The sequence below is a fragment of the Halichoerus grypus genome, chromosome 3 (genome assembly GCF_964656455.1).
Source record: "Halichoerus grypus chromosome 3, mHalGry1.hap1.1, whole genome shotgun sequence".
NCBI lineage: Eukaryota > Metazoa > Chordata > Mammalia > Carnivora > Phocidae > Halichoerus > Halichoerus grypus.
In genome coordinates this window covers 55,663,080-55,685,238 of record NC_135714.1, presented here as the reverse complement: position 1 = coordinate 55,685,238, position 22,159 = coordinate 55,663,080, and the positions used below count along the sequence as shown (strand labels likewise).

Here is a 22,159-nt window from a genome sequence, read left to right as displayed (position 1 = left end):
GTAGGTAGTTTTTATTCTCCTATTGACTAGAATCAGGGTTTATTTTCAGAGACAGTTTTGCAAAAGTGACATCAGGGCAGTAGTTTGGTATGGTTTGCTTTAAAACACATTTAAATAGATGGCTACAACATTTAGAAAATATTCTGTTGCTGAATACATTTCACATTGAATTAATGTGAATTAATTGAATTAGTAAGATGAAATTAATTGAATTCATAGTAAAGTATTATGACCACCATGTGAACATACACAAAAAGTCTTCTTGTGATTCACAGAGGCTAGAATGAAGTACATTGGATCGAAATTAACTTAGAGATAATACAGTAAATATCAACCATAAAGCCTAAACAATTATGTGCTCTCAAGTCTGTAGTGCCAGAGACCTGGTTTGTTTTTGGCTGCCAGATTTTGTTTTCACCACTTCAAATCTTCTTTTCAAATCAACTTTCTTCTTCCTTGGTTCACATTTTGTGGAGTGGAACTGGATTTAAAGATTTAAGATGATTGTCTAAAGAATTTTTGTCTCTAATCAGTAATGCAATGATAGGTCTATCTAGATTTACCTGTTTTTGTTTGAGAGACCTAATTTTAACTAAACCTTTTTATTTGTGGGATTAGACAGTTCAGGTGGGCTCTTGGTTGGGGGTACAGAGTAGTGACTTTATGGTTTCCGACATTTAGGGAAAAGTAAAGGGCTCCTGATCCAGATAATTTTCTCTGTTTAGCTAATGTCTCCCTGCCGCTGCCCCAGCGGGCTATCTCCACAAAGTGGAGATTCCACAAAGTGATCTTAAATTATGGTTATGCACCTGTTTTGTGGGATAGAGGTGGTTTTTCATGTTAATAAGTCATGTGAGGTAAATCGATTCAAAGATTAGTGATAGTGCTTTAAATTTGAGGAATATTATAATTTCACTTTGAGATTGGTGGTAAAAGTAAAGGTGGTAGTTCTGCACTCATAAATCATATCTGACAACAGAACACTTCATGATGTATGATGTACTATTTCTTTGGTGTAGTACCAGAAATGTACTTTATTATATCATAAATATATTGCCAGAATTTAGAATTTGTATTTTGGCTGGAAGGTGAGGTTTTTTGTTCAACAGTAGTATTTTGAGTAGTGGCTGGAGTGGTAGTTTGGGTTGTGGGTGCAGTTGTAGTTTGGGAAGTTTCAGGTGCAGGAGTGGTTGGGGAAGGATTAGGTGTAGTATTTGGGGCAGCTGTGTTGTTCAGTGGAACTGGGGAAGGTTGTGGTGCTGGTGTAGTTAGGAAAGATGTAGATGGGGCAGCTGTAGGCTCTGGCAGAGGTGGAGAAGATGTCGGTGGGGCAGCTGTAGGCTCTGGCAGAGGTGGAGAAGATGTCGGTGGGGCAGCTGTAGGCTCTGGCAGAGGTGGAGAAGATGTCGGTGGGGCAGCTGTAGGCTCTGGCAGAGGTGGAGAAGATGTCGGTGGGGCAGCTGTAGGCTCTGGCAGAGGTGGAGAAGATGTCGGTGGGGCAGCTGTAGGCTCTGGCAGAGGTGGAGAAGATGTCGGTGGGGCAGCTGTAGGCTCTGGCAGAGGTGGAGAAGATGTCGGTGGGGCAGCTGTGGTGTCTGGCAAAGCTGGGGAAGGTTGTGGTGATGGGGTAACTGCAGGAGAGTCTGTGTTATTTTCTTTTACATATATGGTGGTAGCATTCTGAGTAAGAGAAGTCACACCTGGAGATTCAGTAATTTTGTTGGAAGTAGATGTGGGACTCAAAGATGGGATTTGAGTGGTAGCCCCTGAGGTGTTGTTATTAACCACGGTGTTATTTTTAGCTGGACACCTAGGTGGCTGGCGATGTTTTGGCTTTGGCTTTCTCTTGATTGGATGTGAAGGCTTTGGGTATTTGTATGGACCAAAAATTAAATGCCTTTGAATGAACATATTCCAGTTATGTTGAAATTTTCGATGCAGTGGTAATCGGCGGTCTAATATACGTTGTTGGACATAATTGTTTTTGTGCTGTGTTTTCCATGGCTTTTTTCGACCTTCACTGAGCTGTGGAAAGAAAGAAAATGCAAGACCTGAAAACATCCATTGATTTATCAACAGGGGATTATTGCTGAATGTTGGATGGGCAGTATTTATGGAGTTTTGGGAATGGAAACCAGATTGCAGTGGGTTGAGTGAGTATTCTAATTTCACCAAATCTCAAGAACAACTTGCTATTAGAGAGTTTATTTTGTCAAGCATTTATTTCTGAGCTAGCTACAATGGATATATTCCTGTGGGTTCAAGCTTGGAGGATTAGCTAGATCTGCCCTTTGTGCTTATAGTTCCTCTCTTCTTCCTCTGGTAGAAAATGATTAGGTTACTGCCTGAGGACTGAGCAAAAGTCCACCCTGTTTGCTGCGCTCTGTTCATGAAACTTCCGTCAAAGACATTCAACTGAGATCAAGGAGTCTTTTCTGAATTACACCTTTCACATCTGCCATCATCAAAAAACAAAACAACAAAATCCCAAACAATCAACTTAACAAATACCCCACTTCACCTTTTATATCCTCCACATTGAAGAAAACTTAGTTTTTAGCTTTTTTAAATTGGAAAAAGAACTTTAGCCATTAATATTTAATTTATTTATTTAAAGTAGGTTTCACACCATACATGGGGCTCGAACTCACGATCCCAAGTTCAAGAGTCACAAGCTCTACAGACTGAGCCAGCCAGGCGCCCTGGCCATTACCTTTAATTGTAAATTATAATTACAGAAACTCAAGGGTCAATGAATCCTATGATACTGTAGGAAAATTTTGCATGTTTATGCGTTTTGTCTGCAGAGAACCTATAGCTTTCATGATTTCTCAGAGATGTTCACATCTGAAAAGAGTACTGATTTAGTCCAATTCCACAACCAATACTTGATCTTTTTTTCCAGTACAGCTGAATGGCTTTCCAGCCTATGCTTGACAACTTTTTCTAATCGGGAATTCTCTACCATGTCTTACCAGGTTGCCTGGTAGAGAGTTCTTGATACTAAATGGATTTTTTTTTTTGGGGGGGTTTCTATTCTTAACAGAACAGAAATTTGTTTTTTTCAGGTATTCATTCTTGGTCCTAATTTTGCACTTGGCAGCACATAGAAGATCCTGGAGACCTTCAAAATTTGAAAATATTTTACCATGTCGTCTGGGTCTTATATTCTTCAAGGTTAACATTCTTAGTTCCTGACATTATTTGAGTTAGAGTACCATCACTGTTTCAGTATCTTATCTCTAAACATACTGCAATTTGTCTATATCCTTTTTTTTTTCTGCATTTCATCTCATACTAAAATTTTAAATTATCAGTTATATTAATTTAAATTAGAGAAAAATATTAACATAAGGATAAGGGGGCACATGCCAGAATTCCAAGCAAGGATAGGTTACTTTTTACCTCCTGATAATTTACACATAAACCCTTTTGAGACCACCCAATAGATAAATCATTCCAGTCTCACACTATGAAGCTTGGCATGGGCAAAGGTGACAACTTTTGAGAGACCAGCAGAGTTGTTCAGCTAAGATAACTTACTCAGAGACTAATATATACAACCTTAAAAATAACTTTGGAAAGCATGAGTTGTTTAAAAAAATTAAATTATCCAGGACATTTTAGTTCATAACTTAGAATGTTCATAAATGAAAATATTGGCTTGTGATCCACATAACTGGTATTTTTGCATAGCTCTCTTATAAATGGGCATAGAATTCCAGAGTCTGCAACTCTGAATCCAGGATGCTCATGGAACGTCTCAGGAGATGTTCTTATAGGGTAATATTTTTCTAATATAAAATAAACAGGTCATATTGTTCAAGCAGATTTTTCCTCAAGATTCAGTATGTGATCCAGATAATTAGAAAATTGCTTTGATTGAAGCAGGATTTGGGGCCTTGAATTCCACCAGTTCAGTCTCTACTTTTTCTTGTGGTGTTTGAGGATGGTGTGAAGAACTCCCATATCTTAGAGGAGGATGTTTGAAACACACTGCATCAGACCATCAGGAGAGGTTTGGGTCTGTCCTGCATCTGCCATTAATACTGAGTGACTTTGGGCAAATCAGTTATTTTCACTGGATCTCAGTGTACTCATTTATGAAGTGATTCAAATTAAATTAAATTGCAGATCCAAAGTCTAATTCTATGACTTCTATACTTTGAAATACTTAATACTGTTCATTCCCTTAATCAGATGATTAAATTCATGAGGGCGGGGATTTTGTCTTGTTAATCTCTGTATGCCCAATACCTAGAACTATGCCTGGCTCATAATAGGCACCCCCTAGATATTTACTGAATGAACAAATGCATAGAATTGATAATAAAAAAGCTATATTTCTCATCAAATAGAATCTTAACATTTTTAAGTGTTTATTATGTGAAAAAGTTTCAGTTATTTTAATTTAGATGACCAAAAAATATGTAATGTTTTATTAACTTTGTTAGCTTAGCATAGAACATGTATCAAATGAGCAGTTTGACTAGTTTACTTAAAATATATTGACTAATTATCATTAAGATTGGCAGTTATGGATGGCTCTGACAGGACTTTTTGATTAGAATTGGGATTAGGGAAGTTTGAGAGGGGGACGGGTTGAAAATGCCTCTAACGATTTGAGCTTAGATTGAAGGATGGAAGTGCTAATGATAAATATAAAGCCAGGAAGAGCATATTTAATATATCCTCATTTGCCTGTTCACATCTGTCATTATCTTTGTAAAAAAGTCCTTTTACTTTTTGTGCACTTACTTTGTGTCAGGCCTTATTTTAAGTGGTTTACAAATACAAGTTTTCTTAATTCCTTAGCAACACCAGAAGGTGAGTTCTATTATTATTCTCATTATACAGATGAAGAAACTGAATCCCAAAGAGATTCAGTAAATTTTAGGAAATGTGCTTTATAAGAAAAATAGAAGGCCATGTCCTTCTATTTTTGATGAGGGAGAGGGGCAGCAGGAGAGGGAGAAGCAAACTCCCCTGCTGAGTAGGAAGCCCCGTGCAGGGCATAATCCCAGCGATCATGACCTGAGCTGAAGGCAGATGCTTAACCAACTGAGCCATCCAGGAGTCCCAGACCCTAAATATCTTTTTTTTTTTAAAGATTTTATTTATTTGACAGAGAGTCACAGTGAGAGAGGGAACACAAGCAGGGGGAGTGGGAGAGGGAGAAGCAGGCTCTCCGCCGAGCAGGGAGCCCGATGTGGGGCTCGATCCAAGGACCCTGGGATCATGACCTGAGCTGAAGGCAGATGCTTAACGACTGAGCCACCCAGGCACACCCCTAAATATCTTTTAAAGGTGGGGCCCATTTTGTAATCTCTTGGTTTCGGAAACTGTACTTTCCTGTCCCCTTTTGTGCTTCCTTCATTTTCCCTATCCATATCCAAACCACCTACATGTTTTCTCTAGGTAATCTTATAAGGTCCCATGGCTTCAAATACCTTTAAAACATAAACTTCGCTCTTAAACTTCTTTTTGAACTCCAGACAGTGTATATCCAATTGCCTCTTGACATCCACTTATAGAAGTCTCATAGCCTTTCAAATTTAACATGTCTAAAACTCTTATGTTCATTTCTTTCTTTCACTACACACCTAAGCAGCATAAGTTATGGCAGACTTAATCACCAAACTATATCTTAAATCCACCCTCATATTTTGTTTTAATTGCTGACATTTAGTGCAAGATACCATCATCTTTTATCTGGACCACTGCCTTAGCTTCTTGCCTGTTTTGTCTACCTTAGCTTTTGTCCCCTGAAATCTGTTTTCTCCCCAGGACCCAAAGTCAGGTCCTTCCCCTGTGGACACACTAGTCATCCTGAGGCTTCCCAGTATGCTGAAAATAGAATCCGTGTTCTAAACCAATGAGGCCCTGTATGATCCATTTTTTCTGCATCTCCATCTTATTTCATCACACCTATGATGAAGTTAGTGATGTGGAAATATTGATTAAAATGAATGAAATGAATCATTTCCTAGTGCTTTAATTAGCTGTTTTTTTTATGTTTCACAGAAAACAAAAGATGTTAAGCTTCTTGGAAATAGGAATTGCGTGTACTTTTCAAGTCTCAATTAGGTATATACACTAAATGTTATTGATATATAAGAATAACAGTTATTTGGGTGGATACTTACTGAGAAGCAAGCACTCAGTGCACAGACGCACGCCAGCAGTGTCAGAGTCTTCATCTTTTTCTGCTAATTCTTGGGAAAAGCAGAGAAGTTGCTCACTATTAGTTATGATATTGTGAGAGATGAGATGTGTTTTGACGAATGACTTAGTTTTGTTAGTACAATTTAAAAGACAGCAGTGGTTTCTGACAATTGTGTATATATTTTCATTCCATAGTGGTGAGGCAAAATTACTTCAACTAAAACACATTCTTTAAGAGATAAAGCAATGGAGGAGAGTCAAGAATTATTATTGTTATAACTAGTTTGTAGGATGGGCATTTTCCACTGATACTACAGTTTGCCTAGGAAGGGCAGGATCTTAGGAAGTTTAATAAGAGAAGGAAATAGTTTCCTTTTTATTTCTATTCTTATCCTAGAAACTTCCCTGTTTGATGAACCATGATACAAATTATCTGGTATTTAATGAGCAGTAAATATTCATGATTTTGTAAATGTTCTATGATGTTCTTTTAAGCAAGGAAAGCGTTCCTTGTTTCTGTGTTATAAGGCTGTTACTTAGGACTAAGAACCATATCAAATGGACTCTTTCCCAAACTTCTTTCTACTGAGGATTTTGCTACCTGATGCCCTTTTTCTAAATCCCTAAAGGATGGAGTTATGTTTTATTCATTTTTATGTCATCGTAGTCAGTAGAGTGCAGATTTAATCAATTAAAAAAATACTTCCAAAAATAATTGTACTTTGGTTTTAGGTTGTAGGAGGGGAGAGTAAGGAAAGGACATGGCCTTCTATTTTTCTTATTTTGATCATGTATACAATATGTACATATCAGCTTGATTTCAGAAAACAAAGGTAAAATCATGTAGAACAAGTGCTGTTAGGGCAAGTAAATTCATGTGCACGCATCAGTGTGGTGTGCTGTCAGATCAGATACATCTCACAATAGAGCCCTGCCGTTTATCACACTGGTGTTAGAGTCAGTCATACTTGGTTTAAATCACCGCTTTGCCACTTACTGTGTGACTTTGAGTGAATTGCAAACCTGCATTTTAAGGTTGTACTGAAGATTGACTGGAATGATACATATTACAGATTGTACTGGGCACAATGTCTGGTCCATGATAAAGGCTTAGTGGTGGTAATTTTTATAGTACGAGTATACCAAGAAGAAAACCATCTGGCCCAGTTGGAGAAAGGAATTGTTATTATTATATTATCAGATTCCTAATATTCTGTCAGAGTTTCTTCTCAAGATTAAAAAATATTCTCCACTGATTATATTTTCTTCTAATAACATATGAGTTGAGTCTGTTATCACATAGTGTAGCAGTTCTCAAGAAGAGAGGAGAATAACTATTATAACAACTACTGCTATTATTACTCAATATACATATATAACTTGAAAGCTGCTTAGTTAACATTAGATATATTAGTCCCCAATATATCTAAAATACTCATATACCTGGCGTGGTGTGATTCTTTCTTCTTAGGATGTTCGATCCAATTGATGGCTTTCAGCTGATCCTTTTAGGATGGTAACTGGAAGCAAAGGAGGAGAAAGCACAAGAGAATTTTCAGGTTTTATAGCTCTTCAGTAGAGTTTTTTGGAAATAGGAAATTTATTGGATTCAGGATAAGGTCACTTCTGTCAAAGAATTTGATTTCAAAGACAAAGAGAGGATAGTTGTAATTTGCCAGGGTTAACAGCAGTCCTTTGTGCATCAGTTTCTTCCTGATCAATATGGTAACAATAAGAGCTTCTCAGTTAATAATTTACTTGATTGATGAGAAGTATGATAGTGAATGATGACCCTTAAGAAGACTTGGACAGCCATGGCCCAGGTCTTCCAAGTAGGAACAGCTTTTCCACACTTTCCTGTTGGCTTCTCAAAGTAAGCAGAGTGATTGCCCTCTGACAGTTTCATGTGATGGAGCACCATTTTTCCTCTGTCAAGAAGTATGATTCAGCTAAGGTCAGAGGATTAAAAAAAATAACATGATGCTAAATACTGGTAAAGAACAATTGTTTCAGAGCTGAAAGATAAACACTGACTTCTTTCATGTGAGCAGTTTTTGAAATTTTGACTTTTTATTTTGAGAAAACTTCAAATATACAGGAAAGTGAGGACAGTGGTAAAATGCACAACCATACACTTGTTCCCTAGATTTCTGTCTTTAACCTTTTGCTATAGATACTTAATTGATTGTTTTTGCTGTAATATTTTCAGGTAAATTACAGAAATCATGAGAGCAAATCTCTAAATATTTCATAATAGTATTTCTTTAAATAGTTAACTCCAAAAAAACCTTTGTCTTATAACACAACAACTGTAACATCTAACAACATTGGTGATTCACACATAACATAAAACTCAGGCCATATGCGAATTTCCTGAATTTTGCCAAAAGAATTTTTAGTTGTTTTGTTCTAACCAGGACTCAGATAAAGAACATGCATTACATTTACTTGTTTTATCTTTGGTTTCTTTTATTCTAAAACATTCTCCTCTCTTTTCTCCCATGATATGATCTCTTGAATGATTAGACCAGTTGTCTTATAAGTACTTATTTTTAGAAAGAAGTTTAGAAACCATTTTTATAGATTTCAGAATTAGATACTTTTACTGTATAAGATCATCACACTGGAATACAATTTTGAAGCTGGGATTGCACTTCTAGCTAGTCAGTTTGCTCTTTTTCACATCTGATCCCAGGGTAAGGGCAGGTTCAGAAGTAAATTGGGTTTGATTCCTTGCTTCTCCACTTAATAAAAATATAGTATTTGGCAAGTTATCTAATTTCTCTAAACCTCATTTTCCTATCTACAAAATAGGAATGGCATCTATCTTATAAAATTGCTATGAGAAAAACATTAAATAATTTAAAGTGTCTCACATGGTGCTTTAAAATTTTAAGCCTTCAGCCGTTGACTTGCCATCAGAGGGAAGTAGTAGTTTTTGACATGGCATTCAGTTAGTGGATATAGATTATAATATCAATTTCTTTCCCCCTTTTTGCTAGTAACCAGTGATATGTATTTACAGTGTGCTTGTTGCAGTCAAAATTGACTGTGGAATAGAATTTTTATTGATATGAAACAGGTTTTTCTGAGTCTATGGCTTCATTAGAACAATTCTCAAACTACCTTAAGTTCTTTCTTAATTGATGATTTGTAATGACCTGAAAAATTTATAGGATTTCCAGAAATGTTTATTTCCAGTCTTGGTCCACACCTGAAGATTTAGTTTTCTTTAAATATTGGAAAAGCATAAGAATCCAGTGCTGTTTAGCTTTTATTTTTTAATAAATACTGAGTATCATTTATTCTTTGAATGTTCTTGCAGTATGGGATCCACTTGGCATTTTAGGAACTCATAATCATACCATAACAATTATACATGTCAGTGATACAATTCTTGGAAATAATATATGGAAATTACCAACATCTTGACTATAAATCAGCATTATGACATATTTTAAATTAGCACTGAGTGTTGTGACATGGGGTACAACTGATAACCTCACAGCATACTGGCCACTGAGTTCTGCTCTTCTGGAGTACAAAACTGTAGCTGATTTTCTGCTCCTCACTACACTCTCACCTCTACACTAAAATGTTTCATAGTTGGAAAAAAAAAAAAGATTCTCACCTGATTCAATCAGGATCAGATGTTAGTTAATAGAAAAGTCCATTAAAGTAGAATTCATAGTAGAAGGCTTTTACCAACCTTCTTTCTACACTGACGCCAACCCCATGGATTTTTCAGATTCTTTTATGCTTTCTAATATTTGATAGACATAATTAGAATATGGAGAACATCAGTTATTTCTATCAGTGGATTAAGACAGCTTTTATTGTATCAATGTTATCTTGGGATTTGTTTTTGTAGTTCGAAATGTATCTTCTGTTTTTACTAAAGTTGAGAGTTGACTTCCTTTTAGAGTTTTGAGGAAGTCTTTGCAGGATGGAAGAGACTATGGAATCCACTTGCAGGTTTATAGAAATAATCTGAGATAAAAAGCAAGTGAATTTATTAGTAACACCATGGAAGATTGGCCTGGAAAAGTGGTAGGGAGTAGTGTCTCAGCTTGGTCTAGTCTTGGCAGAACTCTATAATCTATCTATCTATATATGCAAGAAAAAAAGAAAGCATTATTTGCATCTTCTTTAGTTTTTGATTTCTTACTATGATCTGTTTTATCTATATTATCAATCCTAATATCTTAAATGTGTCCTTTTTCTTTTCAAAGTAATTCCATATACTTCATAACTATCAATGTTCTAGGACAGTTATTGGAATTATTAGAAGTATAGTATTCTGGAAATTTGTGGGGCACTCATTTTACTTAATGTAACAAAGCCAGTGGACCAACAATGGATAATGGTGACATTGAAATCTTCTTAATACTGCTTTCTCTATGTCTGTTATGGGAAGGTTAGATAAATAGTTTGTACTTTCCAGTTAATACCTCATTTGGTATTTTCCATTTTCCCACTTAAGTTAGCTTGTCAGTCTTTCTTTGTCATGGCTATACCTTTTGTATCAGCTATGTACTTCTGGATTCATTTTCTAAAACTAACCCTGGAGATATTTTTGCAATACTTTATTGATTTCAAGATTTCATTTTGATTATTTCTTTCTTGTTTGGATTCAGCAAAATCTAAGCTAAGTCATTCCACTAAGACTCTTCCTCATTGAGAGAAATTACAATTATTTTCATAATTGCTGTGCCTGCTTCTGAGGTTTTAAGTCTGCTTTAAAGATGGCATTTTGTATTGGAAAGGAGACAGAGACACAGGATAAGAACGTCTTGGACTTAAAGGGCAGGAAAGGAAACGTCATTCTGTAGCGGAGAGCAGGTCAGTGGACAGTAATTTTACAGCAAAAATGGAGAAGGTGATTCTTGGCATCTGTCCATGATTAGGCCTCCCCATAAAGTAATTTCTCAGATTGAATTGTGAAGTGGATTAACAGCATTTGTATTCATTACCATATCATTTTAATGCAGATACGTAATAAAACAGTAGTTGAGGAGGAAAGACTTTTCTGATATATTCTTGAATCATCCTTTGTTTAAGCAACTGCTGAGAAAAAGATTGTGTTTAGATTCTACCTGATCAAAAAGACAGATTAGGTAAACATTATGAAGGAGAGACTCTCCAAACTGCTTTCCAGTGAAAACAAAGCAAAATGGAGACATCTAATTAAAGTGATAGTCACTGGGCAAGTTGCATAGAAATACTGGAAATCCATAATTTTTCTTTTATTTTTTGCTAATAATAAGAAAGAAAGCAAAAGAAGAACTTTAAATGTGCAGGAATCTTTTTTCTGATTAGCTGAGCACAATCAAAAAGGAAAAGGAAAGATACTGCAAAGGCAAATTTGCAGTGATTTTGAAGGTTTTCCTGTAGTCATAATAAGATGGATCCTAAGATGTCCCAGGAAGGAATTGTGCTCTAAGTAAAGAGAACAAATAATAAGCAAAGGTCTAAATGAGTCTATGAAAAAATTATAGAATGAAATGTGTATTACAATTTAGGTTTAGTGAAAATGGTAACCAGTTTGCTACTAGAGCAGGGTTTAGTAAACCATAGCATTAAAGCCTTATTTGGCCTGTGGCTTGGTTTTGTACCAGCAAATGAAGACAGGTTTTTGCATTTTTAAAGGATTGTAAAAACAAACAGCAGAAAATACCTACAAAACCTAAAACATTTACTATCTGGCTCTTTACAGAAAAAGTTTGCTTATATCTGCTTTAACTAGAGGAACTTTAAACCATGTAATGTTTGTGTTTGCCTAGTTTTAAAAGTCCTTTGAAGAAAAAAAACCAGGAATATTTTCTGGAAAAGTTGGTGTATTTCTGCAGAGCCATGTACTGTTGGGCTGTATATTCAATTGTCTGGGCTCTGCTATCTGATTTACTAGCTGCGTGACTTTATGTAAGTTATTCAACTCTTCTGAGATTTAGTTTTTTCATTAGTAATATATGTATGTGATTATGGGATTTACCTCTGGGGTTTTTGTGAATATTAAGTGGGATAGTGCATATTACATGCTTAGCAGTATTTGACTCAAAAGAAATGCCCAATAAAAGTTAGCTGTTATTTACTGTGAAACTGTTAGATGCAAGCATTCCAGAATTATTATTTTTTTAAGTTAATGCAATTATTTATTTGACAGAGAGAGAGAGACACCACAAGCAGGGGGAGTGGCAGAGGAAAAGGGAGAAGCAGGCTCCCCGTTGAGCAGGGAACCTGATGTGGGACTGGATCCCAGGACCCTGAGATTATGACCTGAGTCCAAGGCAGCCGCTTAACCAACTGAGCCACCCAGGCACCCGAATTCCAGAATTATTACAAGGAAACAGACTTACAGTGTTATACAGGTAGAGTTTTCATGACATCCTAGTTTCTGCCCAGTGAGAAATTTATGCTCAGTTTGGAGCCCATTCAAGAATTTCTCTTCCCACTTAAACTTGTGAAATTAACTCAGAACATTGTCATAGGTAGGAAGAAAATACTTGCAGCTGGCTAGAGACCTTGGCACAAAGCTCACAGTAGAGATACATATGCAGAACCACAGTACCAAAAAGCCCTACAAAACAAACAAAAGCTGTTTTCAGGTTGAATAAAACAAAATTACAGATATTTTACAGAGCTTGCCAAGAGACTAACCCGTTTCATTTATACCTGATTAAGTGAACTTTGAACCACTGTACAAGTAGAAACTGAAGAAAAGCCACATCTCACCCTGGATTGCCTTGAGACAAGAATGATGAGGTTACAAAAAGAAACTCCTCTTTGTGCTTGTTAGATGCAAAACATGACAGCCTAAATGATATCAGGGGTGTTAGGATAAGAGAATTATATATAAGGGCTTGTGTCATTGGAGAATATAACTAGCCTAGTGTTTTAAAGGCAGAACTTTCTAAATGATAGCAACTTAAATATCTTTCATGGACTTTACCAGTATAGTGAACCCAGTTTCAGAGAACATGATTGGGAGATTACATATGTCCATGTATCTTTGGGCGTGTCTAGGCATGGTTCACTAAGATGGCTTGATGGGGTGGTGGTCATGAGGAGCAGGAATTTGGATCTAATACATTCACTGAGATGGGCTTTTTGGGGATGGAGCCAGCTGCAGTTTCTTGGAAGTAACTCAGTGTAGCAGGTAGAAAAGTCAACAGACAATAAATGTAAAATAGGTAAGCACTCGGCACCAACGGTTACAGTCCAGGGGGGAATTTCCTGACAGACAGTTGAGGGACGGCAATACAAAGTCTAGAAGGGAATAGGTAATATTTGGAAATGGAAGCCAACAGGAAGGCATCAGCAGAGCACTAGATCTTAACTGGTATCCAGCCTAAAGGGCTAGATTTGGGAGTCAGGAGTTTCAAGGGCAAGTACCTTTACAAAAGTTGAATTGACTGTGTATGTGTGGATTCCTGATGGATTGCCTCTTCTAGTCCACTGAACTTTATGTCTTGACAGCAGTACCACATCATTTTGATTACTTCAGGTTTATATTATCTTACATTAGGAAGTGTAAGAACTCCAACTTTTTCTTCCTTTACAAATTTGTTTTGACTGTTCTAATTCCATGACTTTTCATATACACTTTAGAATCAGCTTGTCAATTTCTACAAAAAAAAATATATTGAGATTTTGATTGGGATTGCATTTGATGTGTAGACTAGTTTGGAGAGAATTGAATCTTAACTACTAAGTCTTACAATTCCTAAGCATAGTATCTGTGCCCACTTGGATCTTATTTATTTATTTATTGTTTGTTTGTTTAAGTTTTATTTAAATTTCAGCTAGTGAACATACAGTATTAGTTTTGAGTATACAAAATAGTGATTCAACACTTCCACATAACACCCAGTGCTCATCATAACAAGTGTACTCTTTAATTTCCATTACCTGTTTCACCCATCCCCCCAACCACTTCCATTCTGGTAATCATCAGTTTGTTCTCCATAGTTAAGTCTGTTTCTTGGTTTGCCCCTCTTTTCTTATTTTCCCTTTGCTCATTTGTTTTCTTAAATTCCACACGAGTTAAATCATATGGTATTTGTCTTTCTCTGACTGACTTATTTCACTTAGCATAATATGCTCTAGTTCCATCCACGTTGTTGCAAATGGCAAGATTTCATTCTTTTTTATGGCTGAGTAATATTCTATTTTGTGTGTATCTGTGTGTGTGTGTGTGTGTGTGTGTGTACACAAACCACTTCTTTATCCATTCATCAGTTGATGGACACTTGAGCTGTTTCCATAATTGACTATTGTAGATAATGCTTCTATAAATATCAGGGTATACGTAGCCTTTGAATTAGTAGTTTTTCCACAGTGGCTGTACCAGTTTGTGTTCCCACCAACAGTGCAAGAGGGTTTCCCTTTCTCCACATCCTTGCTAGCACCTGTTGTTTCATGTGTTGTTGATTTTAGCCATTCTGACAGGTATGAGGCGATATTTCACTGTAGTTTTGATTCACATTTCCCTGATTATGAGTGATGTTGAGCATCTTTTTATGTGTCTGTTAGCCATCTGTATGTCTTCTTTGGAAAAATGTCTATTCATATCTTCTGCCCATTTTTTAACTGGGTTATTTGTTTTTTGGGTGTTCAGTTGTATAAGTTCTTTATATATTTTTGGATGCTAACCCTTTATCAGATAATGTCATTTGCAAATATCTTGTCCCTTTCTGAAGGTTGCCTTTTAGTGTTGTTGTTTCCTTTGCTGTGCAGAAGCATGTTATTTTGATGAAGTCCCCGTAGTTTATTTCTGCTTTTGTTTCCCTTGCCTCAGGAGATGTATCTAGGAAGAAGTTGCTGTGGCCTATGTCAGAGAAGTTACTGCCTGTGTTCTCTTCAAGGATTTTCATGTTTTCAGGTCTCACATTTAGGTCTTTCATCTATTTTGAATTTATTTTTGTGTATGGTGTAAAAAAGTGGTCCAGTTTCATTCTTTCGCATGTTGCTGTCTAGTTTTTCCCAGCACCATGTGTTGAAGAGACTGTCTTTTATCCCACTGAATATTCTTTCCTGCTTTGTTGAAGATTAGTTGACCATATATTGTGAATCCATTTCTGTGTTTTCTGTTCTGTTCCCTTGATCTATATGTCTGTTTTTGTGCTAGTACTATACTGTCTTGACGACTATAGCTTTGTATTATAACTTGAAGTCCAGAATTGTGATGTCTCCAGCTTTGTTTTTATTTTTCAAGATTGCTTTGGCTATTTGGGGTCTTTTGTATTTCTATACAATTTTTAGGATTATTTGTTTTAGTTCTGTGAAAAATGCTGGTAGTATTTAGATAAGGATTGCATTAAATATGTAGATTGCTCTGGGTAATATAGACATTTTAACAATATTTGTTCTTCCAGTCCATCAGCATGGAATGTCTTTCCATATCTTTGTGTTCTCTTGAATTTCTTTCATAAGTGTTTTATAGTTTTCAGAGTGTCTTTTACCTCTTTGTTTAGGTTTAGTCCTAGGTATCTTATGGTTTTTGGTGCAGTTGTAGAAGGGATCAATATCTTGATTTCTCTTTCTGCTGCTTCATTATTGGTGTGTAGAAATGCATCAGATTTTCTTTTTTTTCCAAGTGAAACCAAACGATTTATTTGTGCTAAATGAATGGAAATAATGTATTCAGAGTTAGAGTTCTGTACATTATATCCTGAGACTTTACTGATTTTGTGTATCAGTTCTAGCAATTTTTTGGTGGAGTCTTTCAGGTGTTCTATATAGAGTATCATGTCATCTGCAAATAGTGAAAGTTTTACTTCTTCCTTGCTGATTTAGATACCTTTATTTCTTTTTGTTGTCCGATTGCTGTGGCTAGGGCTTCCAGTACTATGTTAAATAACAGTGGTGAGAGTGGACATCTCTGTCTTGTTTCTGACCTTAGAGGAAAAGCTCTCAGTTTTTCCCATTGAGGATGATATTAGCTGTGGGTTTTTCATATATGACCTTTAATATGTTGATGTGTACCCTCTCTATCCCTGTTTTGTTGAGGGTTTCTATCAAGAATGGAGGTTGTACTTTGTCAAATGCTTTTTCTGCATCTATTGAGAGGATCATATGGTTCTTATCCTTTCTTTTATTAATGTGGTGTATCATGTTCACTGATTTGAGAATATTGAACCACCCTTGCAACCCAGGAATAAATCCCACTGGATCATGGTGAATGATTCTTTTAATGTACTAATATTTTGTTGAGAATTTTTGCATCCGTGTTCATCAGAGATATTGGCCTGTAGTTCTCTTTTTTAGTGGAGTCTTTGGTTTTGGAATCAGTGTAATGCTTCGTTCATACAATGAGTTTGGAAGTTTTCCTTCCATTTCTATTTTTTTGTAATAGTTTGAGAAGAATAAGCATTAACTCTTCTTTAAAGGTTTGGTAGAATTCCCTTGTGAAGCCATCTGGCCCTGGACTTTTGTTTATTGGGAGATTTTTGATTACTGATTCAATTTCTTTGCTGTCTGTAGGTCTTTTCAAGTTTTCTGTTTCTTCCTATTTTAGTTTTGGTAGTTTATATGTCTCTACGAATTTATCCACTTATTCTAGGTTGCCCAATTTGTTGGCATATATAACTTTTTCATAATATTCTCTTATAATTGTATTTCTGTGGTGTTGGTTGTTATTTCTCCCCTCTCATTTGTGGTTTTATTTATTTGGGTCCTTTCTCTTTTCTTTTTAATAAATCTGACTAGTGGTTTATTATTTTATTAATTTTTTCAAAGAACCAGCTCCTGGTTTCATTGATCTGTTCTGTTTTTTTTTTTAATATTGTTTATTTCTGCTCTAATCTTTATTATTTTCCTTCTGCTTACTTTAGGCTTCATTTGTTCTTCTTTTTCTAGCTCCTTTAGGCGTAAGATTAGGTTGCTTATTTGAGGTTTTCTTGCTTCTTGGGGTAGGCCTATTTTGCTGTATACTTCCCTTTTATGCTCCCTTTTGTTGCATCCCTAATGTTTTGGACTGTTGTGTTTTCATTTTCATTTGTTTCCATGTATTTTTAAATTTCTTCTTTAATTTCCTGGTTGATCCATTCATTCTTTTGTAGGATGTTCTTTAACCTCCATGAATTTGTGGTCTTTCCAGGGGTTGCCTCGGTGGCTCAGTTAAGCATCTGCCTTTGGCTCAGGTCACGATCTCAGGGTCCTGGCATCAAGCCCCGCATTGGGCTCCCTGCTCAGCGGGAAGCCTGCTTCTCCCCCTCCCACTCCCCCTGCTTGTGTCCCTCTCTTGCTGTGTCTCTCTGTCAAATAAATAAATAAAATTTAAAAAAAATTTGTAGTCTTTCCAGTTTTTTTTTTTTTTTTTTATGGTGATATTCAAGTTTCATAGTGTTGTGGTCAGAAAATATGCATGGAAGGCGCCTGGGTGGCTCAGTTGGTTAAGCGACTACCTTCGGCTCAGGTCATGATCCTGGAGTCCCTGGATTGAGTCCCGCATCGGGCTCCCTGCTCGGCAGGGAGTCTGCTTCTCCCTCTGATCCTCCCCCCCCTCATGTGCTCTCTCTCTCTCATTCTCTCTCTCTCAAATAAATAAATAAAATCTTAAAAAAAAAAAAAAGAAAATATGCATGGTATGATCTCAGTCTTTTTGTACTTGTTGAGGCCTGATTTGTGACCTAGTATGTGATCTATTCAGGAGAATGTCCCATGTGCACTTGAAAAGAATGTGTATTCTGCTTTAGGATGAAATGTTCTGAATATATTTGTCAAGTCTATCTGGTCCAGTGTGTCATTCAAAGCCATTGTTTCCTTATTGATTTTCTGCTTAGATGATTTGTCCATTGATATAAGTGGGGTGTAAAAGTCCCCTATTATTTTATTATTATCAGTGAGTTCCTTTATGTTTGTTACTGATTGTTTTATAAAATTGGGTGCTCCCAAGTTACAGGAAAAATATTTACAATTGTTAGGTCTTCTTGTTGGGTAGACCCCTTTATTATGATATAGTGCCTTTCTTCATCTCTTCTTACAGTCTTCCGTTTAAAATCTGGTTTGGCTGGGGGCGCCTGGGTGGCTCAGTTGGTTAAGTGTCTGCCTTCGGCTCAGGTCATGATCCCAGGGGCCTGGGATTGAGTCCTGCATGGGGTCCCTGCTCAGCATGGAGCCTGCTTTTCCCTCTACCCCTCCGCACTACTTGTGCTCTCCCTCTCTCTCATGTTCTTCTCTCTCAAATAAATAAATAAAATCTAAAAAATAAAATATAGTTTGACTGATAGAAGTATTGCTATTCCGGTTTTCTTTTGACATCCATTTGCATGGTAAGTGTTTCTCCATTTCCTCACTTTCAATCTACAGATGTCTTTAGGTCTAAAATGAATCTCTTGCAGGCAGCATGTAGATGGGTCTTACTTTGTTTTATCCATTCTGACACCCTATGTCTTTTGATTGGAGCATTTAGTCCATTTACATTCAGAATAATTATTGATAGGTATGAGTTGATTGTCATTTTATTACTTGTTTTGTCATTGTTTCTGGAGATTTTCTCTGTTCCTTTCTAGTCTTTGTCACTTTTGGTCTTTTTTCCCCACTCAAAGAGTCCCCTTTAATATATCTTGCATGGCTGTTTTAGTGGTTATTAATTCCTTTAGTTTTTGTTTGTCTGGGAAACTCTATCTCTCTATTCTGGATGATAGCCTTGCTGTATAGAATATTCGTGGCTTCAGATTTTTCTCATTCAGCACCTTGAATATATCATGCTACTTTTTGCTGGCTAGCCAAGTTTCTGTGGATAGAACTTCTGCTAACTTTATTGGTCTTCCCTGTGCAAGTTAGGGACTTCTTTTGTCTTGCTGCTTTTAGGATTTTTTTCTTTATCTCTGTATTTTGCAAATTTAATTACAATATGTCTTAGTGTTGGCCTGCTTTTGTTGATTTTGATGGGAGTTCTTGTGCCTCCGGATTTGATTGTCTGTTTCCTTCACCAAATTAGGTAAGTTTTCAGCTGTAATTTCCTCAAATAAATCTTTGACCTCTTTTCTCTCTCTTCTTCTGGGCCTCCTATGATACAAATATTATTGTTTAATGGAATCACTCAGTTCCCTAAGTCTAGTTTCATGATCCAGGATTTTTCTTCCCTTCTTTTGTATAGCTTCATTATTTTCCATAATTCTATCTTTGTATCATTTATTCATTCCTATGATTCTTCCATCCTTGTAGTCATTATATTCATTTTGTTCCGAATCTTGGTTGTTGCATTTTTCATTTCGACCTGGTTGGTTTCAAGCTCTTTTATCTTTGTGGTAAGGGTATCACTGATGTCTTTTATGCTTTTCTCAAGCCCAGCGAGTATCCTTTTGATTGTTACTTTAAATTCTGGATCAGGCATATTACTTATATCTGTTTTGATTAGATGCTCGCCATGACCTTTTCTTGTTCTTTCCTTTGGGATGAATTCCTCTGTCTTGTCATTTTGTCTAGGTCTCTGTCTTCTCTGTGTTAGGAAATCCTGTTATGTTTCCTGCTCCTGAGAGTAATGGCTTTATGAAGAAGAGACCGTATAATGCCCAGGGCCTGGTACGTAAGGAAGAGTCTGTGGTGTGTGCTGCATGCACTCTGCTGCTTTGTTATGGCTGCTCTGTCCCTCTGATCAGTCCTCTGCAGAGTTTCTTCTTGTCTGCAATAGGGAGTGTTTGGATCTTGGCCAGAGTGTGGCAAATTTTACTAGGTATGCTCTGTCTGCTTGTTAAAAGAGACCTGATGCTATTTCTATTAGAATTGAAGCTTTGGAGACTCCTATGGTCCGTAACATGGTGTGTGTGGGGGACTGTGCTGGTCATTTAGGGGAGGGGCCCGCTGCACTGATTCTAAAGCACACTTGCCTGAGAAAAGCAGTACCAGTAGAGTGCAGGGGGGCAGGACTTGGTGTAAGCAGGTTATGCAGCCAGTGTTGACGCTCTGCTGTTTACTGCAGTTGGTTTATGCTGAGGGGCGGGGAAGGGAAATGGCACCAGCCAGCTCCTTTGTCTCTGGAGAGGGGGGTTCGTGTTTGCTGCTGTCAAGGAAGCCCTCCCAGAAGAGCAAATAATTTCCCCTCATGTGTCCTGAGCATTTTTCAGATGGCTGTTTCCACACCGTCTGTGTCCAGGTTGCTTGCCTGCCTTCCCACGATTGGCCTCTTTTCTCCCTCTAGTTGTGCAATTTTTTTTGATAGTCCTTAGATTGATTTCCTGGGTATTCACAATGATTTGATATTTATCTAGCTGTGTTTGAGGGAGTAGACAAGCCTATAGCCCTCCTAGTACTCCACCATCTTAGCTTCTCCCTGTATCTCTTATTAATTTTTAAAATATATTTGGGTGTTTCCATGTTGTTGCATAAATATTTACAACTGTTATATCTTCTTGTTGGATTTTTCCCTTTATGATTATATAGTTCCCTTCTTTGTCTCTCTTGTTGACAGTTTTTGTTTTAATGTCTAGTTTTTCTGATATAAGTGTTTCTATTCTGGCTTTCTTTTCACATCCATTTGCATGATAAATGTTTCTCCATCCCCTCACTTTCAATCTGCAGGTGTCTTTAGGTCTAAATTGAGTCTCTGTATGCAGCATGTAGATGGGTTTTATTTGTTTTATCCATTCTGGCTCTGTATGTCTTTTCATTGGAGCATTTAGTCCATTTACATTCAAAGTAATTATTGAAAGATATGTATTTATTGCCAATTTATTACTTGTTTTGTCCTTGTTTCTGGAGATTTTCTCTGATCTTTCTTGTCTTTGTCACTTTTGTTTTCTCCTTTCCACTCAAAGAGTCCCCTTTAATATTTCTTGTAGGGCTGGTTTAGTGGTCACAAACTCCTTTAGTTTTTGTTTGTCTGGGAAACTAGTTATCTCTTCTTCTATTCTGAATGATAATCTTGCTGGATAGAATATTCTTGGCTTCAGATTTTTCCTGTTCAGCACTTTGAATATATCATGCCACTCTCTTAAGTTGAAAAACCTCCTGCTAGCTTTATGAGTTTTCCCTTGTCAGTTAAGGACTTATTTTTTCTTGCTACTTTTTTTTTTGGCTTGTTGCTTTTAAGATATTTATCACTCTATTTTGCAAATTTAATTATAATATGTCTTGGTGTTGGCCTGCTTTTTTTGATTTTGATGGGAGTTCTCCTGTGCCTCTTGGACCTGAATGTCTATTTCCTTCCCCAGTTTAGGGAAGTTTTCAGCTATTAATTCTTCAAATAAATTATCTGCCCCCATTTCTCTCTCTTCTTTTGGGATTCCTGTGATAGGAATGTTATTATGTTTGATGGTGTCACTGAGTTTCCCAAGTCCATTCTCGTGTTGCATAATTCTTTTGTCTTTTTTTCAACCTTATTACTTTCTGTTACTTTGTCTTGTAGGTCATTAATTCATGCCTCTGCGTCTTCCAGCCTGCTGCTCATTGCATCTAGTCTGTTTCTAATCTCATTTATTGCACTCTTCATCTCTGATTGCTTCTTTTTTTTAGCTCTTTTTTCTCTATGATAAGATTCTTATTGATGTCTTCTGTTCTTTTCTCAAGCCCAGTGAGTATCATATGATCATTGCTTTAAATTCTCCAACAGGCATGGTACTTATATCAGTTTCACTTAGATCTCTGTTTGTGGCATCTTGTTCTTTCATTTTGGATAAATTTCTCTGTCTTGGCATTTTGTCTAAGTCTCTGCCTTCCTTTCTGTGTTAGAAAAGTCAGCTGTGTCTCCTGCTACTGAAAGTAATGCCTCATGAAGAAGTGGTCATGTAGTACCTAGGGCCTGGCACTTAATGGAGTATTTCTGGTTTGTGCTGTATGTACTCTGCTGTTTTGGCTGCTCTGTCCTTTAGGCCATTTATCTGCAGAGGCTCTCCTGCTTGCTGTGGGCATTGTTTGGTCCCTGACCTGAATGTGACAGAGTTTTAACTAGGTGTGCTCTAGTCTTCTCATGAAATGAGTCCTGACATCACCTCCACCATAACTGAGGCCTGCAGAACTCTCTGGTTGGGATGTGGTGTGGTCAGGGGTTTGT

General features: G+C 36.8%; 1 protein-coding gene across 1 annotated transcript; it reads right to left on the bottom strand.

Annotated features, from left to right (window-relative positions):
- Positions 1-1,002: 1,002 nt before the first annotated feature.
- On the bottom strand, positions 1,003-2,968 carry MUC7 (mucin 7, secreted). The gene is made up of 2 exons (XM_078068236.1): positions 2,861-2,968; positions 1,003-2,025 (listed from the first exon to the last, which is right to left on the bottom strand). The coding sequence occupies exons 1-2, from the start codon at positions 2,966-2,968 to the stop codon at positions 1,003-1,005; spliced, it is 1,131 nt and encodes a 376-aa protein (XP_077924362.1).
- Between the last annotated feature and the right edge of the window lie 19,191 nt (positions 2,969-22,159).